At 35.4% G+C, this 27,961-nt stretch overlaps 1 protein-coding gene across 4 annotated transcripts in view; it reads right to left on the reverse strand.

Moving 5' to 3' along the window:
• Positions 1-27,961, reverse strand: part of ZNF451 (zinc finger protein 451) — a 72,802-nt gene that overhangs the window by 34,518 nt on the left and 10,323 nt on the right. For 3 of the 4 annotated variants that reach the window (XM_076003254.1, XM_076003255.1, XM_012751355.3), the window contains 2 exons: positions 6,392-6,517; positions 2,449-2,560 (listed from right to left, as the gene is read on the reverse strand). In XM_076003254.1, the coding sequence (XP_075859369.1) occupies positions 2,449-2,560; positions 6,392-6,517 (238 nt within the window). Of the gene's footprint in view, positions 1-2,448; positions 2,561-6,391; positions 6,518-17,693; positions 27,881-27,961 lie in introns of those variants that run through there. The other variant, XM_076003256.1, reaches the window with a different exon arrangement.

The following is a 27,961-nucleotide window of genomic DNA, read 5'->3' on the forward strand; positions in this document are numbered from 1 at the left end:
TTAGGAACCCGGCCATACAGCAGGAGGTGAACAGTGGGCTAGCCAGTGAAGCTTCATCTGTATTTACAGCTGCCCCATCACTTAAATCACCACCTGAGCTCTGCCTCCAGTCACATCAGTCACTGTCTCCCATCACCTCTGAAGGGACCATTCAGTTGCAAGAAAATAAGCTCAGAATCAGGGCTCGCACTGATTCTGCATTATGGTGAGTTGTATAATTATTTCATTATATAGTACAATGTAATATTAAATAATAGAAATAAAATGCACAATACATGTAATGTGCTTGAATCATCCCAAAACCATCCTCACCCCCCAAACCTTACCCCATACCCCCGTGGAAAATTTGTCTTCCATGAAATTGGTCCCTGGTGCAAAGGGTTGGGGAACGCTGAAGTATCTGGGCTTTACGAAAATTATGTTAAACTGGGATGGAGAAGGCAGAGTGAAGAGGGAAAAGAAGGAAGGAGGATAAGAGTGTTATTATCTGATGAATCCAGCCACTGAGATCAATCAGGTCCAATCTGGACTTCAAGTAATGCAGGCGTAACTAATAACAAATTTATAGAACAAAAAGCAGAGATTTCCTTATTGTTGCTCTCTCTCCCCTTTCTATTTTTCTTTCATTCCCTTCTCTTTTTCCCATTAAATAGCCAATTAGAAAACAGTTTACCCACCATTTGTTGGGAAAATATGATTGAGGAATTAATGAGATGTGGCTCATAAGACCATTATTTTATTGTACTATATTAAAGACAGAAAACAGGAGTTTGCAAGGGGTTTGCCCTGAAGGAATGTGTGAACTCAATGGTTCACTTACTGGAGGCTGCTATCATGGGAGAGCTCTCAAATCTCCAATAGGGATGTTTTCCAGGAAGGCTTCCCGGTAACTCAAAATCTGTGAGCTTCCCTGTGTCTTGAAAGACAAGGCAAGGCAAATATGGCCCACAGGATGGGAGCCGGAGACAATGAGTACACTTTGCCCAGAGATGTGCCCTGGTGGTTACAAACAACCTTGTTTTATAAACATGGGCTTTCTGCTCTCTCCTGTCTGTCTACCTTTAAGTCCACCATAACTAATCAAAGAAATACAGAATCACTATACATCTTTTGTTATACCTTTGTTAATTGACGACTACCTCTTATAACTTACAAGTTAGCCCCTAAAAGACTTTGTACCTGTTTGTTCACCTAGATAGATTAGAAGCCCCTTGTGAGGACTTTTGACCCTAACCCACTACCTGTATTCTCTAGCAACTGCATTCCCTGATATGGAAATCTGTTACCCTGACAACTGGTAATTGATGTCTGTGATTATAAAAACCTGTATGAATCTAACCATACTGCTGGTGTTTATGGAGATACACCAGTCTCCTAAGTACCCCTGCTGTGTTATATCTGATCTTTATATATATATATAAAACTATAAACTATACCTTAGTCTCTGTGTATTCTTTTATTTCTCTCTGTTGCCTATCAATTTCCTTATCCTCTGTGACAACTCCTATCTTAGGGACTTGGCTTTGTGGGGAGAAGCAGCTGATCTCCTCATGGGCCTGCCTCAACTACTCTTCCACAACCATTACCTTCTCTTAATTCATCATCCTTTATCCTGAACCATTCTTCATCCCTTTCTTTCTTTATAATTCTGGTCCTAAAGTCACACAAATCTTGTAAACTAATTCCTCTGACCAAATTTTTATCTCAGGGAAATCCCAACACATAATAAATGATGGAAAATGTATAGAGGTATGCTATATAAAAAAAAGAATTGCCAGGATTCTGATACACAGATAGTTTGATTACTATCTCTCTTTTGCACTACTAATAATAGTAATCTCTTGTGGCTATTTCACTCAAATGCCTTTAATATCTGATACAACACAAAAGAGAGTATCAGGCTGGGTGCGGTGGCTCACGCCTATAACACTAGCACTTTGAGAGGCCAAGGCAGGAGGATCACTTGAGGCCAGGAATTTAAGACCAGCCTGCGCAACATAGCAAGACCCCGTCTTTACAAAAAAATTTAAAAATTAGCCTGGTGGCACGTGCCTGTAGAAAAAGTAAACACTAATCCTCTAGATTTCAGTTTAAATTCCACTTCCCTTAGCAAAGCCTTTCCTCACTGCAAATAACCTATTATACATCTTCCCCTACACACATGTACTAGTGCATGAAATAAACATTAAATTTATGAATAAATAAATGAGTAGTAGCTAATAAGCTCAGGGATGACCTATGTTGCTTATACTCTAGTATACTTGTGCCAAAGGAGGACAATTGGTAAAGTAGGCCATTAGAAAGTAAGCCATTATCAGGTGATATTAGTATCATTGAAACTAAATTTCAATACCTTATATGCTTATTAGCAACTGAAAAAAAGACATACTTTCTGCATTAAGGCTTTGGGGAAGCTCAGTAACCTTAGTGTAAATCTCTAAAGAGTACCTGGCATTTTTAGCCATTGGTCCACACACAGTCTTGCTGCTTCTGTATCAGAATGTCCTCGAATAAATTCCAATTCTTGTAACCCATGAGCATGCTGAAAATCTATTTTTTCCTAGAGATATTAAGAAAAAACTAAATTAACTTATGATTACTACACTGGCTTCCTTGAGAAAAGGATTTTGACATACCAGTCATCAGAAATATTGATTACATTTCATCCCCAGAACTCCACATCTAGAAATCTATGCCAAAGAAATACATAAAAATAGAAATTCATGGTCTAAGATGTGATCTCATTATTATGTGCACAAAGTTCAGTACAACCTACATCTCTAACAACAGGCTATTGTTTAAGTAAATTACAGTATGTATGGAAGTCATTGATGGAAGTCATTAGAAACACCAAAATGTTTTAATAATGTGGGAATATACTTTTGATATCATGTAGGTCACCAAATTGTATTAAACAAATGAGGCAGAATATAAACAAAGACTAATTTTAATCTATATACAACTATATCTACAGAGGGGGAAAAAGGCTGAAAATAAATATAGTAAATGTTATTAATTGCTCACTCTGGGAATGGAAATGAAAGGATTTTTTCAGTTTTAAACTTTTACACATTTTTTCAAATTTTCCTTATGTAGTCTGAAATATACAGAAGGACCCTAATAAGTATTTGTTCAGTGAATAATACTAAAAGCAGGCATTCAGTAGTGTCTAGTATGTGGTAGTCTAAAGCATTTGTTGCCATCTAGATCAAGGGCTGCCAAACTTTTTCCACCAAAGGCCAAATAACAATTATTTCAGGCTTTGCATGCCATACAGTCTCTATTGCAATTACTCAACTCTGCTGTTGTAGAATAACAGCCATAGACAATATGTAAACAAATGAGTGTGGCAGTATTCCAATCAATATTTACAACAGGCAGCAGGCCAGTGCTAACCACTGAACTTATGCTCTGGACTGCTACAAGTCTAAGTCTTTTTAGTTTTATTATCCAAAAACTATTTGTATGCTCTATAATCATGCTGTATATAAAAATTAACACTTACCACTTACCATGTGAATTAACACTTATTGACCTGTTACCACTGTTTTAAAAGGACTTTAGATTTAATTCTCACAATAATTCTGTGAGATAGGTATTATTATTGTTCCTGTCTTATGATGGAAAAGCTAAGGCACAAAAAGGTCAAATAAATTGCCCAAGGATACATAACAATGCCAGAATCCAAATTCTAGCAATCTGATTCTAGAATTCATGCACTGACTGAGTATATCATATTGCCTCTCAAAAAGATTTATATGTATTTAAAAAGAAACCAAAGAGCCAAAAATACTGGATTTGCAAGATATAAGGCTAGAATAATGCATAACCTAGTTAGTGATGCAACAGGATTTTCTAACAGGAAGGCTAAGTGGGGGAAAGAATGGATCAAGATTTTAATTTTAAGAAAATGTACACAACATTGTTTAAAGTACTGATATGGAATACTACTTCTCAAGAAAGTATATAAGTTTTTAAAAATTTTTCTCTAATTAAGTATAGAAAACTGGCTTTAATACTTCTGAAGCCCTAAATGCTAATGTGCACTTTGATTTTCCATACATTGAGTATACAGTATCCCAACTTAATAAATCACCAAATACTTTTATTTTTCAAAGTGTATCCTACAGGATCAGTGTTCTGAATAACATGCTATAGGAACCAAATAATAGTATAATCAGTTAGTTTATCCAAAGAAAGCAACAGGCCCTCATAGGTATATCCTTAGGTATAATATTTCTTATAAGAATCTTTATGCAATAAGAATTTTTTACAATAAAAACTCTTCAATTAAAGTAATATAATTGAGATTAAATATTACTACATAGTAGCTAAATAGCATACTTATTTTAAACAATTTCCAATAATTAAAATTAAAACAGTTTTTAACAAAATTCTCTGGCATTTCTTACAATAAAACTTGAACTTTATGAGCATGCATAGTCAATGCTCAAAAACATTTACTGAAATCATCCCAAAATTAGCCACCCTTTTCTCTGTCACAAAGCAACCTCTGCAAATTTTAGGGTTACAGCCCTTCTTACAATTCATCTTAACTCCTGGAATATCAATAAGCAAATCTGGCAGCTGGTCAAAACTGGTCAGCACAGCACATGATCTTTGAAAGTATTCAGTGAAGACTCCAATGAATCTTTTTTTTCTTTAAAACCTCTCCATCACAAAAGAAAGATAGCTTACTTTAATAATGAAGACACCAACAATTCACAAAGGCTTAGAGTTGAAAGACGTTTTCTATGGTAACTATTTTTAGTCAGAATTATCATTCACTAGAATTCCTCAAAAATTATTTCTATTTCGGCTTCACTATCTTCCTTTCTGGGTATTTGTTTGTTTTTGTTTTTTGCAATCCAGTTTTAAATAACAAGTTGTCCATAAAGGGAATCAAATAAGAAAAACAAAATCATGGATGGATAGCAAGCAATGAGCTAAAGCACCTGTGTGAGTCACCTTCTTCCTTAAAAATGTATGAAATCTAGACAAATTTATTCTTCACAAGTAGTTAAAGAAAAAATTACAAGTTCAATTTCAATAAAATGTCTTCCATGTAAAGTATACACGAACATGTATATGGGTGGAAACTAAAACTACCCTTGAGAAAAACCTTAGGTGTCACAGTGACTGTATCAGATTCTGAGCTCATCACAAAAGCTTTATTATCTCTGTGGCCATTAACGCTCCTGGGAAAAGAAGCCAGTATCACTCAGGAAATCTGGAAAAAGTAAGATAGTTTGCAAATATACCTCTCTCTCAAAGAGATTTTCTTCATGACCAATTAAAAAAAGATACTTAACAAAGTTTTGGAAAAGAAACTTCCTTAAAATTGAATAGTGTTTCTGCCAGGATAAATACTGTGTGTATGTGTTGTGTGTATCTTCATGCAATAAGCATTTTAAACAGAAAATTAGAATTTAAGTGGTATTATATCATAAAGTTAAAGTCCCCAAACTAACCTACTTCTAAATTTAAAGAAGATTATTTTATACCAGATTAAGAAATATTAAAACAGAGGCTACAGAATACACAAATTCCTTTATAATAACCAATGGAACAAATAATCAAAAACACGGATGTTAAAATTACAAAATCATAGTGCTTATCCTGACCTGGAAGGTCACCTCTAACTTGTCCCTTCACAGAATAAAACCCAAAGTCTATAAAAGTTAAGTGACTTGCTAAAATCCAAATAGCTGCTGGCAGAACCATGATTTAAAATTTCTATTTTTATACTTGTAGGGTGGAGAGTATTTTTTACCCAACTCATCAACATTCTACTCCTAACAGATATCTGTCAGTATTGAGAGAGTTCTTTAAGTAGCTTCATTTGGGGCCTTCTAAAGCAAGTCAAGGAAAAAAATGGTATCATGGAAAAGTCTACATTAAACCTCATTTTCCACATAGCAGCTCTTCTACAACTCTGCTTCAAATTTCTTCCTTTTAGTAATGGATCTAATTTGGTGGGACAAGCTGAAGTTTAAGAATGTGGTCTGGCTCTATTTGGTACAAAATAACCTTTTAACAGCCTAATATCTATAAAAGCCCTGATAAACTTTTTACTTTTGTGGAAAAAAACAAAAAAAACAGAAACTCTTAATTGCTCATTTGAGAAATTCCATGATTTTTAATTCCCAAAAATAAAGTTACCTCAATTAATTCTATTTTTTCTTTTCTTAAATACACATAGGATAAGAATCCAACAAATTAAAAACAGATATATAAAAGGCTATTATGAATTACTACTAAATTGATCAATTATCTAGGGTACATACTACACTTAGAAAATCGTACTTTTTTTGAGTAAAGGTTTCTCTTTATAGCTTTATTATGAACAATTATATAAATCAGTAAAACACCAATTGAAACAGTCACATACCCTGAATGCTCTATTTTTCTCTTCTTTCTGCTGTTTCTCCACTTCAACGTGGTGGGCTAGACGAGCCAGAGTTAAAGCAACTTTATCCTTCTGATGGTCAATATGGTCTTTACGTTTAACACTCTCCTATAATGGAAGAAATAACTTTCATTCCTTTTAATTAACAAAATTAGCATTTGGATAACATACATCCATTTACCAAACAGCTACTGTACTAAGGTACCATTTACTTATTTTAAGAACCTACCTGTATGTATTTTATTTTTTTATTTTTTATGTGGTATTTTCTAAGTCAGCTAATTATTCATCAGCATCTTTGGTTTTAGACAAACCAGCTGCTAGGACATTTATATTCACTGTATAATCATCTGGATATTGAAAAGTTTCAGGTTGCTTTGTCATCAAGCCATTAAGCCTTTGCACTCGGATGTCGAGTGTGGATAATGTCAAGTGGATAATGAGAAAAAAAGCAAGCGAGTCCAAAGGGTTAAGACCACCCTCCAAAAGGTCTAACCGTACAAACATCTCTGGCTCTGTTTTTTTTTAGCAGTGCCAGGACAATATTAAGAGAAATTATTGGTTAAAAAAGGTAGATGTGACTTCTGGTTTCTAGAACGGCATATAAGGAGCTTAGAAGTTGCCATTTCATCCTAACGATAAGTTGAACAAACTGAAAAATCAACTATCTTGAGACCTACCAGAGCAGTGAGGTCATAAGGCAAAGAGCTGCTCCACAAAATTGGAGAGAGGGGCAAATAAACAACACTAACTTACTGAAGCAGAAACCCATGAGCAGAAACCTCCATAGGAACAAGTACTGGGGTAAAAAAACCTGAATTGTAATTGATGAATTGCTGGATACTCAGTGTGGATAAGTCTGAGAGTTAAAAACTCCAGGAGACCCAGCCATAGAGGGGCCCTAACACTTTGTGTGTTCTTACCTCCAGGAGCTCTACCAGGTTCTTACAGTGAAGATTAGAGAAAAATCCCCTTATGCTTCTGGGAGGGGAAGCGACAACCACACTGAAACATCCCAGAGCATTCTGCTCTCCTTAATAAAACCTGCCTTTAAGAGAAACTATTTTACCAGAGCCTAACCTGCTGGGGTTTTATCAGTGCTTAACTAACCTAGGGGAAGGAAAATACCTAACTCCAGCCAACCTCTCCCATCTAAGTGGGGGAGAACTGAGAAGCACTGGGGAAGTTCACAGTTCGGGGACATAAGTTCACCTAAAGACTGGGATCTAATCACAGGTCTATAGACTACATCCCTCTCCCCTTCCCCACACCTTACCACTACACCATTAATGCCCTATTTACCAGAGTTCCTTTTACCCAGTACATCATGTCCAACTTTCAACAAAAAAATATAAAGCATACTAAAAAAAAAAAAAAAGAAGAAGGCAGAAAACAGTTTGAAGAGACAGAGCAATCATCAGAAACAGACCCAGACAAGGCAGGGATGCTGGAAATATTGCACCATGAATTTAAAACAACTATGATTAATATGCTAAGGACTTTTAAAGCACACAACATGCAACAATAGATAGATAATATAAGCAGAGAAATGAAAATTCTAAGAAAGAATCAAAAAGAAATGCTAGAGATCAAAATACAATAACAGAAACAAAGAATGCCTTTGACAGGCTCATTAGTAGAGTTGAAACAGCTAAAGAAAGTCTCTGAGCTTGCAGGTATATCAATAGAGACTTCCAAAACTGAAAAAGAGGGGAAAAAAAAGACCGAAAAACAGAGAATATTCAAGAAATGTGGGGCACATACAAAAGGTATAACATGCATGTAATGAAGTATCAGCAGGAGAAGAAAAAGGAAGAAATGCTTGAAACAATAATGACTGAGAATTTCCCCAGATCAATTTCAGACACCAAACCAGGAACTTCAGGGAACACCAAGCAGGATAAACACCAAAGAAACTAAATATATGCATATCATATTCAAATTGTAAAAAATCAAAGATAAAGTAAAAATCTTGAAAGAAGCCAGAGGGGGAATAACCCCTTATCTAGAGAAGAACAAAGTTAAGAATTACATCTGACTTCTCCTCAGAAACCATGTAAGCAAGAAGAGAGTGCAGTAAAATATATTAAGTATTAAGAGAAAAAACCCTCACCAATATAGTATTCTGTATCCTATAAAATTATCCTTCAAAAGTGAAGGTGATATAAAGACTTTCTCAGACAAACAAATTTGCAAAAATGTTAAAAGAAGTTGTTTAGGGAAAAGGAAAATGATAAAAGGTGCAAGATTTGTTATTCCTTGACAACTGTTCTGCTAATCCTCCAGCTGAAATTCTTTTTTTTTTTATTCTAAGTATTATGGGTATAATGCTTGAGTCATGTTTATAAGTGTTCCTATACCCAGGTAGTGTTGTTCACTGTGCCCATTAAGTAGGTTATGGCACATCCCCTCCTCCCTTTCCCCTGAAATTCTTATAAAAAATAATGTTTATGTCATGTACTCTCCCCCAAATGTGACTTCATTAATTTAACTATGTGACCAGGCTATCCCTAGAAACTCAAATCTATTGGCCAGGCACGTGGCTCACACCTGTTAATCTAGCCCTTTAGGAGGCCAAGGTAGGAGGATCTTTTGAGGCCAGAAGGTCAAGAGCAGCCTGGGCAATATAGTGAGACCCTGTCTCTACAAAAAAATATATTTTTTACAATTAGCTGGATGTGGTGGTGCACGCCTATAGTCCTTGCTACTCAGGAGGCTGAGATGGGAGGACCCCTTGAGCCCACAAGTTCGAGGTTACAGTGTACTATGACCATGTCACTGCACTCCAGCGTGGGTGACATGGAAAGACCCTGTCTCTCTAAAAAGAGAAAAAAAAAAAAAGAAAGAAAAAGAAATGCAGATCTACATAAAGAGGGACACTAGAGAAAGAATAATTAAAGGTAAAATGTAAAAGAAAAACTTTTTCTTATTCCCAGTTACCTAATAGATAACAGTTTGTGCAAAGTAACAATAGCAACAATGTATTCGATTATGTATACTTATGTTTGTGCATATGTGTATATGCCCGTGTGTGTGCGCGTGTATGCGCACTGAGTATCCCTTGTCTAAAATGCTTGGGATATGTTTTGGATTTCGAATTTTTTTATATTCTAGAATATCTACACATACATAATGAGATATCTCGGGCATTTCAAACATCTTGACCCAAATCTAAAACAAAATTCATTTATGTTTCTTACATATCTTAATGCATAGCGTAAAGGTAATTTTACATGAAGTTTTAATAACTTTGTACACGAAAGAAAGCTTGTGTACATCAAACCATTGGAAAGCAAAGTGACCTATCTCAGCCACCCATGTGGGCAATCTGTGGTTACTTGGCATCACCATCACTCCCAACTCTGAATTTGTATGTTACCAATAAACATTTTCTTACACTTTTTCACACAGAAGTATTTAACAGTAAGAAATACGACATACCATTAATACAATGGAAAAATAATGTGTTCAAGGCAATTAAGCACAGTATCATTACCACCAGAACACCTGTATCAGCTGTTAATAGCAACAATAAACAATGGCAGGATTTCAGTCTCTATGATGCTGTGTTTTGATTAAAAGGTTACTACATACTGTGTTTTTTTTAAGTAAGAAGAAATACCAGAAGCAGTTGAGAAACCAGAAAGTGGGTCCTCTAGGGATAAGGAGGGATTCTTCTAAATGGCTTTTTAAAAATATTTCCTCCAGAGTCATCTGCCTCATTAACAGTTTTTGACTTAGAAGTCTCTCTTTGATTTTATAAACTGACACGATTTCTTGTTCTGTTATGAATACAGGCTGCTTCTAGTCCTTCAGTTAAGTCCATCACACATTTTTACCATGTCACCTACAGACATTTTTTGCAGTTTTAATGTCATCTTCATCATCACTGTTATCACAGTCAGCCTAACCACCATTGTCAATATTTTACCATCATTCAATGAATGAACTGCAGCCTCATTACCAAGGTTAAAAAATGTCTCTGACATTCACTTTTTCTGGCTTACCGACAGACCCTGAAGGATATCTTTTCTGCATATGTAAGGACTTCAGACATAATTTTTTGTCACTTGACATACAGAATCCTCCAAAGTCACCATCTTATTCATCATCACTGAATAGGTGCAGGCCAGAGGTTGTGCCAAGCATGTGCAACTATGTCTTTAGTCACTGTGTTCCAAGCACTGGCAACAGCACTATGGCATCGTTCATGCTAAACTCCTTTTGAATATCTTCCACCCATGCTTCTGTTCACTGCTGCTAGCATGCTGTTCCAGAAGGTGTTTTGATATTTACTTTTCATTAATCTAGGGATATCCTGGTCACATGGTTAAATTAATGAAATCAAATTTGGGGGAAAGTACATGGCATAAATATTATTTTTATAAGAATTTCAGAGGGGGAAGGAAGAGGAAGGGATGGGCCATAACCTGCTTAATGAGCACAATGAACACTATCATGGTGACGGGAACACTTATAACCATGACTTAAGCATTATAAAAGTGATCCATGTAACCAAAATTATTTGTACCTCCCGTAATACTTTGAAATAAAAAAAAAGAATTTCAGCTGGAGGATGAGCAGAACAGTTGTCAAGGAATAACAAATCTTGCAATTCTCATCCAGTATAGCTTTCTTGCAGTGAATACAAGCCACTGATACAAAATATGTGTGAAACCCATCAGAAAAGATGTCCCTAGTAATCCACGTCTTTCTGTTAGCATTAACAAGAGACTGGTAAGAATTCTTGTAAATAGCAAGGAGAGAGGCTTTTGCCCAGCACAGCAAGTTTACACTCATGTGTGCTTGCTGCATTGGTACATCCCAGCACAGTTATTCTGTACTTGGCATTCTTCACTCCTGTAGAAGCCATCTCATCAGCTGTTTCTGGGGCAATAACACCAAAACAGTGATTTTTCATCAGCATTATAGACTTGTTCTGGCATCAGATTTTCATCTGCAATGACCTTGGAAACTTGTCAATGAATTTCTACGTTTCATGATCAGCAGATGCTTTACCACCACACATCTTAAAAAATTCAATACCTGTCTTAAATTTCTGCAACCAGCCTGCTGAATATTCATAATTCCCTTCAATTTTCAGTTCATCACCACAGATCTTGTTACATGACCAGTACACCATTAAGTGGTATGTGTTCACTTCAATGCTGACAGATCCACTCACAACTAAGATCTTTATTTTCAGCTTTATGTAGTGTTGTTCTATTTTACATTAACTTCTCTTCATCACTTTCAGCACAGGACTCCAACAGTCTATCCTTCTGTTTCTTCAGGTCATATATGGTAGTTGTTCCTACACCACAGACTTCTGTAAGAGGTTCCACATTTATACTGCTGTCCAGTTTCTCCAACAGCTTGGCTTGCTGTGCCATAAACATATGTGAGTCCTCTTTTTTTTTGAGACAGAGTCTCACTTTGTTGCCCAGGCTAGAGTGAGTGCCATGGTGTCAGCCTAGCTCACAGCAACCTCAAACTCCTGGGCTCAAGCAATCCTACTGCCTCAGCCTCCCGAGTAGCTGGGACTACAGGCACACGCCACCATGTCCGGTTAATTTTTTCTACATATATTAGTTGGTCAATTAATTTCTTTCTATTTATAGTAGAGATGGGGTCTCGCTCTTGCTCAGGCTGGTTTCGAACTCCTGACCTTGAGCAATCAGCCCACCTCGGCCTCCCAGAGAGCTAGGATTATAGGCATGAGCCACCGTGCCCCGCCTAGTCCTCTTTTTCTTATCCCTGTTATGCATAGGGGTAGCTACAGGCCTTTTTGACATTTTCAACAATATCTTTACACCACACAATACTGAAAAAAACACAGTGAATAATGCATGTAGGTCTTTGCCCCATGTGGGGAAACATGGGGAACCTACCATTGACATGTATAGTCCGCACTCGTGCCATTTTATTACTCTTTGTGAACATACTTTCATGGGGGAATCTGGGGGGGGCGGTGAAAAGATACACTACAGCTAAAGGGGGCGGGAGGGTCTTTTTTCTCCTTGGGGACACTGAATAAATGGCACTGTACACCTGCACAGCAACCCATTTCACATGAGGTCAGGTGTGGAATTTTCTACTTGTAGTGTCATGTCACCCCTCAAACGTTTTGAATACTAGAGCATTTTGGACTTTGGATTTCTTATTAGGAAAGTTCAACCTGTATATACACATAAAGATACTTATTTATGCTTATGTGTATCTGAAATGAATGACAGCAATGATATAAGGGACAGGAAGGAGAAATTATGAATATTTTATTATTAAATACACAGTTTCATTTGAAAATAGATACGAACTAGGAAATGGAATTTTTTGTCTCTCTAGTTCCTCATATTCACAACCAACAATGTGAATATTTTGGGAACAGGGTGAAAGCCATGTTTTAGATAAATTAAGGCAATCCTAACTCAGGAAGAGCTACCCTTGAATTGATCTTTCCACTATCATTGTACTCTTTCCTAGTCCCCAATAAAACAAGCACTCTGAATTATTTCTAAGGAAAGCTTTCCTTAATATTTATTCTTCTTGAAGTTTACTTTAAAGCATACTTAATGATTCTATAGTTTATATTATAAATTATAGATGTAATCTGGATGCAAACCTAAATGAAAATTAAACTCAGAAACATAGCAATTATATATCAAAATTTTTAGTCATCCACTAGTCACAAAATATAAGTGAGTTCTCAAAATTGTACCCCTTTCTCATACTCATATGCTACCAAAACATATTCATAACACTAGGAAGGTTAGTTGTATTGCCTTTTAAACAATATTTAAGAATTTGTTTAGATCTCTTCAACGTCATTCTAAATTTCATCTCCAGCCCTACCATTATCTTTTAAAGGTTAAATAAGTAAAATTATTGGTACTATTACCAAATTACTAAAATTATTTTCCTCATATTTAGCTATTAGTAACCTACATTATCTTTTATTTAATCACAAATTGATTATTACTAACCCATAAATCTGAAACCCCAAATGCTCCAAATCCAAGACTTTTTGAGCACTGAAATGATGCTCAAGGAAATGCTTTTGGAGCATTGCAGATTTCAGATTAGGGATGCTCAACTGGTAAGCATAATGTAAATACTCCACAATCCAAAAAAATCTGAAATCCAAAACACTTCTCATCCCACGCATTCCAGATACAGGACACTCAACCAGTATATGGCTATATCTCAATAAAAAGAATGTGTCTGCTATTATACTAATTCTGCTGATCTGTTTATTATCTTTCATGATTCTGAAGGGCTGAAAAGACTCATAAGTCCTGATGCTGAAAACAGGAGACATCTAAGAATCGAGTTTAGGCTCCTTCTTCTTCCCGTCTATGGAGAAAGTTTCTACCTTCTCAAAAAAAAAAAAAAAAAAAAAAAGACACTCTGGCTATCAATATTGAAAGTTGATTTGGGAGACAATCTACTAGGAGTAGAGGAAAAGGAATGATAGCTAGAAAAAACAAGGGCTTCAACTTGGAACCTTTGCCATTTTGAAGTTAGCACTTTAAAAATGAGAAAACTGCTATATTAAAAAAGATGTTTTCTGTTAAACTGGGAAAAAACAAGTATATAAGGCAGACTATAATAGTGATATTTTTCCATCACAAATCTTCAATTGAGATGTCAAGGTTAGTGGTTAAAGGGGCCATTCAATTCGTGGCACTGAGAATCTCTACCATTCTGTTAGTGCCAAAATGCTGAATTGTAATTTCATATGAAATCATAAAATTCCAGAACTACTCTCCTTAGGCTGAATTTGCCATCTCCCTCAATGCTTATAGCTTGAATTACCATTTAGGTCTTTGGAGCTTTTCTAATAAAGGTCAGGCTTTCAGATATGTAACTTCTGAAGCAAGAATTGAATTGGCTCTGAATCCATGAGGGCTTTAAATTTCATTTACAATATTAGCAGCTATAAGATCCTCAGGGTCATCCTACTTGAAGTACTTGCTATGGTCACCCTAGACTAACTTCTTTATAAGATACATAGTATTAAAAGAGTTGATATTGACAGTGAATAAGCTATCAGTGGTATCCACTCAGTTATCTGGGAGGAGCATAGGAAAGCCTTAGGAGAAATGCTGGGGATATGGGAGCCTCTACTTGTCTATATTTTAGATCACTCTCTGCATCAGTTTTCTTCCATACCCAGAACTACACAGCATTAAGGCGGATTCTCTACAGCCAGAAGTTGTTAAAAGGCAGATTCTGGTTTAGTTACTATGAAATTCTTATATTCTAAAATATACTTCTTTACATTTTTATGTAAAACTTGAGATAAAACATGTACAAAAGCAAATTTGGCATGTGTCCTAGAAATGACAGTCAGATTCAGAATACTGGTTAAACTAGAATATACATATCCATGAAAGTTAAGCATATACAGGTAAAAGAATTCTTTTGTTCTAAAAAACAATGTTTCATCTTTTAATGTAGCTTGGTAGAGTTATAGTAAAAACTCCAAGTCTAGAAATAGGGTGTAACCTGGGCAAGAAGAGAGTTTTTTTAAGACATCTAGTAGCAGGAGTTGTAGGTCAATATAACTAGAGGTGAGGAGGTGAAGGAAAGCCTGACATAAGGTTCCCTTGTTTTTTCAAGTAAGGGTAGTTTTAAAACAGCAACTAATATCTAACATCTTTTAATAAGAGGAATAAGGATACAGTCTGAGGCTAACACTCTGTTTCCCTTAGTAGTCTCCTATACAAAACAAATTTAGCCTTGTGACAAACTAGCTGCACTGTCCTTTGTTTCTCTTTTGCTGCAGACCAATAACCACTTCAATAGAAACCAGTTCAGACCATGAACTCACAAACCCTGAGTTATAATCCACAAAACCCAATCATAAAAGACCAGGAGTCACACCCAATGAGAATCCCACTATTTAGACAAAAATTTCAGCAAAAGTAATTAATCCTGTCATTTACTAATAAAGTTTAATGTATAAAGTTTTCCTAGAAACAGTTAAATTTAACAATTGCTTTTCTGGGAAGAATGGCCAAAAAATATATAACATTGCTGTGAAACTGTGGTCTACTATGAAATAAAGTGTACAAAACCGTTAAATGGGCAAATCAATGATGACATGACATAAAATCCCACTAATCAAGGAAGTGATAATGTTAAAGTTACATTTCAATGACTTTTCCCTATTGCTTGTATTTGTTAAGTGAAAATGATCGAGGAAATATTTACAAGCAAAATCTAAAAGGCTACAAATCAAAACATTAAATAGTGGCTATCTGTCTGGAGAGTTTTATTCCTTTTTTATATCTATTTTCTAATTTTTCTATAATCAGCATGTCATAAAATTGTTAAAATTTTAATTACTTGTGAACAAGACGGTATAAAGCCAGAAAGTGTTAACAACCAAAGTCAATCTTTTGTTGTTTGAGAACATAATGAATTTGGTTTAAACCACTAATTTGTGCCATATAAAAATGTTTAATATCTATTCTGTATAATATAGATGGAAATTTTGTGTCTAGAAGGAACATAATGTATTAGTAAACTGTATTTAACTTTTTTCAGATTTTTGTCCCCAGAGGTATAATGATTGGGTTTGTTAGATATTCCAAAGCTAACAAAAACATATTAATCAATAATTAAGGCAAGTCATTCTTAGTTCAATAGCCTTAATGGCTACTGGGAAAATATTTTTAACACAAATATAAGGCCAAATACCATTATCACTTTAAAGTAAAACATTTGGCTAAAATATAAATTTGTTATTTTTCTTTAGACAAGTACTTTTTTAAAAAAAGCTCAAAGCATATGTACTAATTTTATGTTTTAAAATGTATTTAAAATATTCAAGGTTAGCAGAAAACTTGGTTCCTTAAAAAAAAAAATATTCAAGGTACACTTAGTCAAAATTAAAAGTTGAAACTTAATTCTTAGCTTTTCTGATCACAAAGGTAAGTTCTCTTAGGTAAGTTTACCAGATTTGTTCGAAACGAAGCTAATATTATGCACCAAAAGAAATTTTTACTATAAGCTGAATTTCTACTTGACTAGTCCCAGATGAATGCTTATATAAATCAGTGTCCAAGTGAACTTTCTTCTAAAATTCATCTACAAATGCCTATTTCTTGAACAATTCACTCTTAATCCTGAAATGTATTATGGTTTAAGAAGCTAGGTGCCATACAAAACTGGCTCTAAACTATTTGTTTTTAAAGAAGGTCCTATAAATATATTTCCTCAACTATTAAAATTCAGGCAGATCTTTCACCTTCCTCTTCATACATCCGCTCACCCAAAAGTTGAGCCTCAAAGCTATGTCTTGCAGTCATAACTAGATATATCAGTTATTTAGAAGTATCTGCCAAAATAAACTCAAAGGAACTATAGAATTAAAAGTGATTGTTTTTGCACAGCATTTCTAGAATAAAATATTGAAAAGCAGAGCCTTGCAGAAGAAATCATTTTACATAGCTTGTGGCACTGTTATTAGTTTGTGTCTTTTTAATGATGAACAAGCAATTTGTATTTTTAAATCATTACTACTAATCTCTAAAAAGCACTTTAGTTCTTTAGTATCTAACAAAAAAGATTAAATTTTGCATTTTCTACACACTTTCATGGAAATATGAATACAGTCCTCTGAACCTCTTTGTGAAATGGAATAATAATTGTTTCATCTACCACACAAGATGATATAACCTAGGAGGAAAGTATGCTACAAAAATAGTTATTATAGAGAAGTGACCACAACAACCCAGTTTCCTATCTGACTCACCAGAGGAACTTTTGGCTACTGAAAAAGCCAGCTATAAGGAAAGATAAAATTTGTAGGAGGGATAAGGGTGGAGAATAAGGAAAGGGATACGTAGAACAATCCAAGGCACTGGCTTATTTGTTGTTATTTGTCCTTGTGTCAGCTGGCACTGATTAGCCAGAGGAGCACCAACTGGTGGATGAACATTTATTTCCTCCATAATCTTTATCTTCTATGTAAGGAACCCCAAAGTTCAAATAAAGCTCAAAGGAGCAACCAACTACAAAAGTGCAATGAATTAACTTTGCAAATCATCACATTATCCACCTGACTAGTGCATTTGGTTTGAAAAAAATTTCTGAAATAAATGGATTACTTCATATAAACTCAATTTCAAAGCCTGCTTATTATTGCCCATCCTAAAGCTTTGGTCTATAGTTTGGTCTGAAGCTTACATACCCCAGAGTCCTGTTTACCAGAAATCCCCCTCTGCCCAGCTTATAACTCAAACCACATCCCAAATAACACTTTGAAAAGTAACAATTTTCTCAAGAATTTTATATCCAAATACAGATAAAGCAGAAGAGATTAACACAGCAAAGCAGTACAATATTTATTTACCATCTCCAGCAGCAAAGCTTTGGAACCAGGAAACCCTTTTTACAAAGCAATCTCCTTCCCACCCCAACTTGTTGTTTACAAATACAAAGTACACAGAACATCCGCTTTATATGAACAAATTTTAAAACATACATACAGATATACCCCATTCTATAAAGTACTTTATTCAGTTAAGAAGGCTAGTACCACCAAACCTGTTAAATAAGAGTCTTTCTGTATTTTCTTTTGGGTAAATTGCCAATATCTATTTCTATAAAAATCTTCTTCTAGGAAAACAACTTTGATCCTCCTTCAGTACAGGACCAAAAAAAAAAAAAAAAAAAAGTTATGCAACTTTGAAACTTAACAGAATTTAAAAATACAGTATCTCTGAATATGAAGTGTGACAAAGCAAAGGGGAGTTACTTTTTAACCCTGAGCGTCTCCGCTCTACCTCTGGCACAGGAAAAAATAAAGGATGAACTGTAGAGAAGACAAAAAGTGAAAGTGGCAACAAAAACAAGGAAAGAAACTTAAGCGAAAAAACAACCAGGAAGTTGACAAAATTGTGTTTTGGGGTAGCCAGAGATACCACTAGCACAGGTTCACAGTTCCTTCTTCAATACAATACCTCCAAACGCCAACAAAGCAACATTTTTATAAGAATATCCATTTCCCCCAGGAAATTAGCCACATTTATCTATACTGAGGACACCTGCCCAAAGGTGACCCTTAAGAATGCAATCATATACCCATGATGGGATGCCACAATCCACTTCAGAGGCATTATCCTGTTTATCCTCAAAGTTGTTCTCTACCAGTGCCTCAGTTATTTCTCATCACTGCAAGCTGCCCTGAGGCCAGAGGTGCACTGTTAGGAGTCCTCCTTGGGCTCAGTTCAGGAAAAAAAATTGTTCTAGATGTCCATAATGGACAAATATAACCAATCTCTAGACAGACTACTTCTATAACCTTACAAGTAATGGCTATACAAACTTAGTATGCTTTGAATATGTAGAAACCAATACGTATTCACAGGTAACTTATCCTCTTTATTCTGCTTAATCACCTTCATTTGTCTCACCTAAAGGTATTCCTTATAATTCTAAAACCAGACACACCTCATGATATTCCTCACAAGGATTCACCTGAATGTCTGGTTCCTGTTTCTCTACCAGACCAAATAACTTTTCCTTAATCATTCTCCAAAACTCTGCTCAAGCACATTTTAAGCAAGAAAAGCTTTCCTGACCCCTCTAGATGTCCCTCTTTCTTGTTCCAGCATTTCCACAAGCATTCTTCTAAACAGGATAGTTATTACACTGTATGGGTATTTGTTTCTCTTAAGAGAATATACCATCTCTCATTAACAGTCAGTATTCCCACACCTTTCTCAGTGCCTGCCTGCATACAGCAGGTATTGAGAAAGATGTCTGACAAATGAAGATTGTTTCCAACATAGATATAAAATGACAACATGCCATCCATCAAAAATCATATACACATACTTACACACTCTAGGTCTTCATTCTACATTCTTTTATTTATTGTTTATTATGAGCATTTCTTAGCATACACTTGAGGAAAAGAGACTATTTTACTTTAAATGTGTCTTTCAATGACTTAGTTCATTGTGAGGCTTGTATATGCCTTAAAAAATCATAAACAAGGGAAACATGATCCCTGGCATGAAATGAACATTTACATGCTATTAAATACATTTGAAAATGTATGTATCTCTATCTATATCCAATACCATCCCACAGTTATAGGAAATCTATAAATGTGAATAGAAACAGCACAATTACTAAAAAAAGGAAATCTATATTGGGCTTTAGTGTTTTCAAAGTACTTTTAGATATTATCTTATTTGAGAATAGGAAAACTGAGGCTAAGAGTATAAGTGACTTGGTAATACTGAGATCAAGGCCTTTGGAATTCAAATACTATGTGCTTTGCACCATTCCATCTTCCTTTTCATAAGCCAGTATCCTCAAGATGCCAGTAAAAAAAACTTAAGCATACATCTGAAACAGAATGAGTGTAACAAACAAAAAATGTAGAAAAAAGAAAAAAACAGTGTAAGATTGACTTAAAACAAGCAGTGCTGAAAATGAATGGAAACGGAAGGCAGTGACTATGAATCAAGAATAATCCAATATAGTAAAACCCTCAATGAGATAAGAGAATAGGGCTCCTGATGTGACAAGTGTAATAACCAGGAGTTAGTTAATAAAAGACATCAAATACCAAGAGGGTCAGAGTACAGCATAAACACAAAGTACAGAAAAGAAAAAAATTAGTGTATGTAAAATTAGTTTATCACAGAGGTAACACTTGAGTGGAGCTTTGAAAAACACATGGACGGCCTAGTACAATGCTGAATTGAGACTCTGGAGGAAATCTATATTTAAAACTCAGTTCTACCACTTACTGACTTCATTTTCACCTCCTCATCTACAAAATAAGGCTGAATTTCTATTTCGAGAGTAGCTTTCAACTAGCACTGAGTTTAGTACATATAAGCTCTATAAATGTAGATTCTTTCTACTACTGCCTTCCAGGCAGGAAGAAGACAGACACAAGGCTATCAAGATGCTTGCAAGACCCATCAGTGTATATAGGAACTGTTATAAGCAATTAAAGAAAGATCAATACACAGGTAACTCTGTGTTAAGAATCTAAATTAGACTACTTATGTATCAACCATATTCTACATCTAAGGCAGAAAGGAATGGGTTGCATACCTAACAGCAGAAGTTTAATGTAAATTAAATATGTTAAAAAATGGAATTGGTAACTTGAAACTGTGTTTAGTGACTTGGGAAAATGTTTTTGTTCTATCAGCCATATCACTTTTGCCTTGCCAATCAAAAGAGGTATCAAGGGACCACAAACATGATAGTTATTTAACATATTACTACATGATAAATCAAGGTAGTGTGTGAAAACATACCACCACAAATAAAAGTGGAATTTAACAAAAGATCTAATTGTAGCCCTTAAAATTGAATGCTGTGATAGAGCCACTATTATGGGGCATTAAACAGAAAGCATGTGATAGCTTATGGGGAAATATAGAAATATGAAAGTTAGCATATGTCTCACAAAAGGACAACTGCACTGATAACACAATACTTGAAGCATTTATGGTCAAAATAGAATTTTTAAAAATATCACCAAATATAAAACATTTATTTTCACTCCAACAACAAATATACTCAGAATACTAGAAAACAATACAACTTGAAAGCTCTCCAAAGTCCTAAAAGAAAGTACAGACAACCTGAGAAATCTTGTTGAACTCTTGACAAGGCATCAGAAAATCCAACAGACCATCTTAAACAGTTACTTCGACAAAACCAGTAAAGTCCTTAAAACCTAGAGAAAATTGCTAACTTTAAGATACACTATATTAGAGCTGTACTACTATAGCTCTAGCAAGTCCATGGTGATGGGCTTCAAAATTTTTATAAGATGCATCTGACCATAAATACATGTGAGAACACATTTGTGTGAATATGTAGAAATGAGAAAATAATACTATCATTAAACAAGACATTAAAAACTGATGAAAGTATAGTTTGAGAGACTAAACTGGCTATATTTTTTGTAAAAAAGAACATTAGGAAAAACTAGAAAATCTCTTACAATAATGCTTAAGACATGGTATCTGAATATACAAATACAAAACCACAGCAAAATCCTGGCTACTATACACTGGTAGAATAAAAAATATAATCTATAATCAAAGAGATTAAGGGAAGATTGGACATCCCTTTTAGAAAGAGGTGGTATATAAAGGGAAAGAAAAGATTAACACAAAGAATAAAATAACTCATATGCTAACAACATCAAAAGGACATGGTTGGACTGTGATCAATTCCAGATATATCCCACCAAAGCAAACAAAATTTCCAGTAATAAGATATCTCAATGGTACCAAACACTACTATAAAAAAAGCTTCCAGTACAATAAAATCAAGCAAGTGAAAAGACAAAGAAGTACAAAAATATCATCCCTAATTAATAAGAGAAATAAGATTTAATAAAATGATATTCTCATCATTCATCCAGGAAAGGAAATTCCATAAAAGAATAGTTTTAATGGTTTACAAAACTCATTTATATCTGGAAAAATAACAAAAAAATTTGCATTCAATACAGTAATCATCAGTTTACTGATAACTTCTACCTATACATTTTCTTAAGTAAAAACTAAAGACTGGTTTGTGTATCCACCAATAAAAAAACATATAGAATGGATCTGGGCAATTAAGTAACATGCATAAGATGCATACAGATGTGACCATCAATTATTGGACTAGCCACTAACATTAAGTATAGAATGGTAAATTTTAAAAGAAAACCTAAATAGTGCAAGACTGGGACAAAATATGCCTCACATTAAAAAAAGAAAAGTTTTCAGTTATTGCAATCTTTAAACTATTTCCACAAAGATCTATCCATAATTTCAAACCTTCATCAGAATCCCAGTCAATTAATTGTATCTTCAAGAATAATGAATGCCACTGAACTCTATGTTCATCCAAATCAGTATGCAGTTTTACAGCTAAAAGGGATTCTGGAATGTGTCTTTTTCAACCTCCTTGTTTACAGTACCTGAGAGGTTTTCCTGGATGTATCGGGCCCTTAAGGACATTATCCATCAGGTCACTTAGGTATCATTCAGTAAATTATTAGTATAGTACTAACACAGAGTACTAAATAGTATCCAAGTAGCCTGAAAGAGTTTATGCTCCCCTCAAAATGTCATTTTGAGGGCTAATAAATGGAATTATACTGATAAAGAAGCTGCCACACAGTTAAAAAAAAAAAGGTTTAAATATAATTATACCAATAAAGACTGTCACACAGTCTTTAAAAAAAGAAAATAAAGTGTCAGCAAATATACTGCTTTTTTTTTAATGTCCTTGCTTCTTCTAACCAAGTAAACACATCTACTTATCAAATATAAGTTGTGTTACCATGGCTAAGAACAAGGTCAAAGAGACAAATGACTCAATCAGAAAACCTACACACAGATAGGAAAAAAAGCTGCTTTAAGGCCCAGAAAACTGGGCCAATTACTAATAACTAAAAAGAACTACTGTGAAGTTAATTAAATAAGGGGGAGGGAGGTATACTCTACAACCTTCTGAAATAAACCAACAGTGCTACAAACAAATTAACATTCAGAAGGAGAGTACATTTAGATAGTGCAATTGTACAGATGATGAAGTAACAAACTACAAGATTAAACCACAGTACAGAATTCACATAAATACCACCAAGAATATATGCAAGACATCAAATTTAAGTTTTAAACAAAAGTGAGAAATTTAAAAAGGCACTTTATATAATAATTAATGGAAACTATTTCTCTATACATAGTAACTATAAGAAATCATATTGTCTCCATATACATTTTATGTCTAGTCAAGAAATAACATTTTAAAGAAAAAGGATCATTAGACACATGCCTTTTGAGAATACCAAATCATTAAACTTGCAATTATTCCAATGCCTTCTAGAAAACCCAGAGGTATTTAAACATCAGATTGGTCTAATAGGGAATTTTGTCGCAGCCTCTGCATGTGGCAGGTACAATATTTATTCTCTAATTATGAGTTCTATACTCTCTAGGGGTTGTCTCCCTAGACCAAGTCCCCACTTGCAGTTTTATAACACCATCATCATTCAAGTATGCCAGAGAAAGATTTTTAAATAATAAAAAATAAACATGTTATGGATATTGTTTCTTCTGCAATCAAGAAACTAATCTATAGCTACAAACTGTTCCCACTCTACTGCATTCTGCCCCCGTCCCTACTCAGCTGTCAAATCCTTTCAGACATTAACTACTTGGTCACCAATTTGATGATTTTCCAATATCTTTTTACTTTCAAGAAAACTGAATTCTCTGGAGATGCTTGGGCATATCAATTAGAGTAGTTAAGCAATGTTATTTTTACTTCATTATTGAGCAACATAAGCATTACAAGAGGAAAAGAGAATAGTAATGTTGTCTTAGAAATATTTAAGGAGCTACACAACAATGTGAATACAGTTAACACTACTGTACACTTAAAAATGGTCAAGGTACTAAGTTTTATGTTTTTTAACCACAATTTAAAAGTGGGGGAAGAGGAATATGTTAAGCAGATGTGCCAAAGTAGTTTCAGAGAATCACGTTTTCAAGCATCATTATTTTGGCTTACTTTTTAGAGAATAAGGGTATTTCAAAATCATCAAGTTTGTGACATAGCATCTAATTCAGGGAAGATAAAGGGGAGAAATGGAAAAGTGGGAAGAGTTTGAAGTTGCCTTAGCTAATCGAGAACACTTACATGCAGCCACATAAAATTTTTCCAAGGTCTCTCAATCCATTGAGTTATTTACTGGACAGTCCAGTAGAGAAAACTACTCTGCCAATGTCAAGGGCACATGAGACTGCTTGATTGGTGCAGTACACATTATAAGCTACAAAAATCTATGTATGATTTCTTAGGCCTTTGCTCTTTTCAGGTAACTGATATTCTTCTAAAGTTAGTTTGAAAGACATTTTGTAGAGCATTGGCATGGACCCAAAGAAGTGGAAATAAAATTTTATGGAAAATATAGAAAAATAAGGTAAATATTATCTCTAGATAGGAATTGGCTAAATTTGCGCAAAATTATCTCCTTTATCAAGACTAGTTCAGGTTCAATCTACAAACAGGACAAACAGGACCAATATAGTACCCTGAAATTATCTGACAATATAAAATAACTTCTTCCAAGGAAGGAAATTTGTGCCTTCAACCTCTATCGCACAAATAGGGAGAGAAAGAGAAGTAGATTCAAAAAAGAGTGCTGGATATAGTTATGATGGGGAGAAGGAATGAGCTTCTAATAAACTATTAAAAAATGGGGCACAAGGGAAAACGTGAATAACCACTGTGCAAGAACTACAGCAAGAACAGAAACCACATAAACCTTACAACAGTGCTATATTACACTAACAGTATACTCAAAACACCTTTGATCAAGCAGATGAAAAAAGGCAGAAGTTACAGAATTGTAAGTCTGTCAATTAAAAAAATTTTTTTTTGGCTGTCAGGCAAATACTACTAGGTGATGTACTCAGACCCCTCAAACTTGACATTTTCTCCATTCCTGAAGTCATGCTGTAAAGACAAGGATCTAAGGGCTGATATACCATACAGCCACTACCTTGAGATTAGAGAGAAGATACTGCAGGATATATAATTGAGGTATCTGCTGCCAGTTCCAGTATGATGGAAAACTATTATTGGGACCAATTGAGGGCAAAAAGATAAGCCGTCTCTTATGTTAAGAGTCTGACTAATTAACCAAGAACATGTCACTGAAGTCTTGATTTCAGCCTTTCTAGGAATCAATAACGGATAATCATTTAAACAGATATCCAGAAACAGAACCATGTGGCTTGTTCTCTTCACTACATCCACAGTTATGTTTTAAATCTTAAGGATTTCTCAACAAAAATCTAGATTGATGCCACCCTATTTATTACAATAAGGGGACCAGATTGTCAGGCATGTTTGGAATTCTTGCCAGTTCGGATTTGCATGCCTGGATGGTGTGAATAACATCCTTAATTTCCAGGGCACTGATGTGCATATCTTTTTTGTATTTAGAGTGTGATGCATTATCAAGCTCAAAAGAATTAACTGTTTAAGAAGGCAGGTTTAAGAAGGCCATCTTGGTGAAAGGCCCAAGTCATAGCAAGAGACTACCATCACTGGGTCTCACAGCTTGCTGATATGAGAGCTTGATAGGTCAAAGACTATTATGATTGATGACAATAAAGAATCCTCTCACATGTAGCTTTATGAGTGGTGACAGTATGGTGTACCATCAGATTCTTGATGAAGACAGTTGCTGTGAAATTTCTACAGAGATGTTACAAGTAGGGAAGTCTTTTTCCAGCTGGTGTCCATAGTAGACCTGTGATGTCTAGCCATTCCAAGTGGAAGCAAACTGGATTTGCCAAAATTTTATTTGAATTCCAGTTGACACAAAGCTTCATGGCCGATTCTGAAGTCTCATAGAGCTTGATAGCATGAACCCTTGGTGAGCCGATCACCTTGACATAAAGAGACTGTTAACAGATTTGTCATTTTGTGAAGATCTGTCAAGCTGAAGCCAGAATAAGGAAGCACTGATGACCTAAAAATTGAAGGATTTACCTCTTGTCTTAGCAAACAAAGATCCAGTAGTAGGTTATTTCTAGATCCAGCATCTGCTAGTCCTCAGTTTGCCAGTAAGATTTTCCTGAGGAACAAACCTATATATTTTTTCTTTAATCACAAGAGGATTCAGATTCCTGAGTGTCCTCCTCTGGACTTATTTTGGACCAGAAATAATGAACAAACCTTTGTCCAACTCTCCTTACAAGAAAGTCTCCACTGCTCAGTTGGCCAAGAAAGTGTAAGTTTTTTTTATCACACACTTCATTCCAAAAGTCTAGAATTCAAATACCAGCTGTGATCATTCCAGACATGCATTCAGTTTTTGAGATAACCTCCTACCTGCAGATCCTGTTTGTGAATGAACAAGTAAAACAGTTAGGATCTCCGATAACTAGTCTGCTGAATATGAACAGGTTATTAATTCTTGTACCCATGGCGTTCTGGAGACTCTCCCTTCTTTCTGTATCTATAAGGGTGGTTTCGGGGTTTGTACCAATCCCCTCGAGAGTACCCCCTATTGTGATAATGTGCTTTCTGATCATGACTATAAAAATATCGATGCTGGTTATAGTATTTATTGTGATCTTTATAGTCATTTTCTCTTATAGTGTTTTCTTCTGCAATAACAGCTTTCACATCTTGTCCAAAAAGGGAAGTACCATCAAAGGGCAAATGTGAGATCTTCTCCTGGGTTTTCTTAGTGAGAGATGTAAGTCGGAGCCAGGCCTGCCTTCTGTAGTCTATTGCCATGGCCATAACTCTGACTACAGAGTCCATTATGTCCCTAGTTGTACAAAGCTGCCAAAGGCCTGCATCCATACCATCAGATATTATACATCTTGCTTTTCCACGATCAAACTCTGGGTCATGGACCAGATCTTCCATGTCTTCCCAGAGTTTACGCTGATATTGGGTCATATAGGCCATGTAGCTAGCAGCTCTGGCTGCAATGGAGGCAGCATGGTAAAACCTACAACCCATAATCTCCATTTCTTTTGAGGTAGAATCTAGAGGGGATGTTGCATTTCCTCTTTTACTGTGTTCTAATGCTTCTACAATGGGGCCCTCAGCTGGTGGATTTGGTTGAAAAGGAGAGGTGTCCTTGGCCACAGGATATACCCTGTGTCCCATGAAGGAAGAAGGATGGCAATCAGCAGGGTCTTTAAAAACTTCAGTGGTGGCAATTCTCAGAAGAGGATGCAATGGAGGAACCAATCGTTTTTTAGAGGTCACACAATCAGGCTTCCCTTCACATGATTCCGCTTCAGACTGTAATGTTACCCTCTTTATAACACCTCTTTGTTCCATTCTCTTCAAAAGACCTGTGAAACTAGATTGGCTGGGATCAGCTGGCTGTCCTTTGTCATCAGCTGATGGAGATTTGCAATCTGTTTCTTCTTCAACTGTGGATAAATTTTCTTCCTTAGATGTAGAGATGTCCCAAGGAACTGAGGAGTTCTCACTTGGCCTAGAATGATGAAATCTAAAACAGCTCCTGGACTGCAGATCACGTATCACTCGGGACATCTCAGCCACTTGTGTCTGGAGATAGAGGATGGCATCCTGTCCAGTCTGTGAAGCTGAAGAAGATTCTACAGGTAAATCCTCCTTGACCTCATAAGAGGTCAAAGATTCTTGGGGGACCAGAAGTGGAGATGAAGGCAGTGTCTGATAATTTTCTGATGATTTAAGCGTCTCTGTCTCAGAAATCTTAATATCTGAATTATTTTGATCATTTTTCTGGTTCTCCAATGGGTTCTCAACAGAAGAAGGTTGAGAAACTATCCTTTGTGGACTGCTGGAGCAACTCCCAGAGGAGGAGCTGCTGTCTCCAATGGGAAGAGGAACACTGCAGCTAGAGCACATTTCTGGACGATGATTCTCAGAGGATGGCACCTTAGATTCAGGCATTCTCTGGGTTATCCACATGAACAAGAAAACCAAGGAAGAAAAAAAATACGCTTTTAATATGTTAACTTTCAAGTGCAGAGATGC

Source organism: Microcebus murinus, chromosome 5 (assembly GCF_040939455.1).
Source record: "Microcebus murinus isolate Inina chromosome 5, M.murinus_Inina_mat1.0, whole genome shotgun sequence".
NCBI classification, from domain to species: Eukaryota; Metazoa; Chordata; class Mammalia; order Primates; family Cheirogaleidae; genus Microcebus; species Microcebus murinus.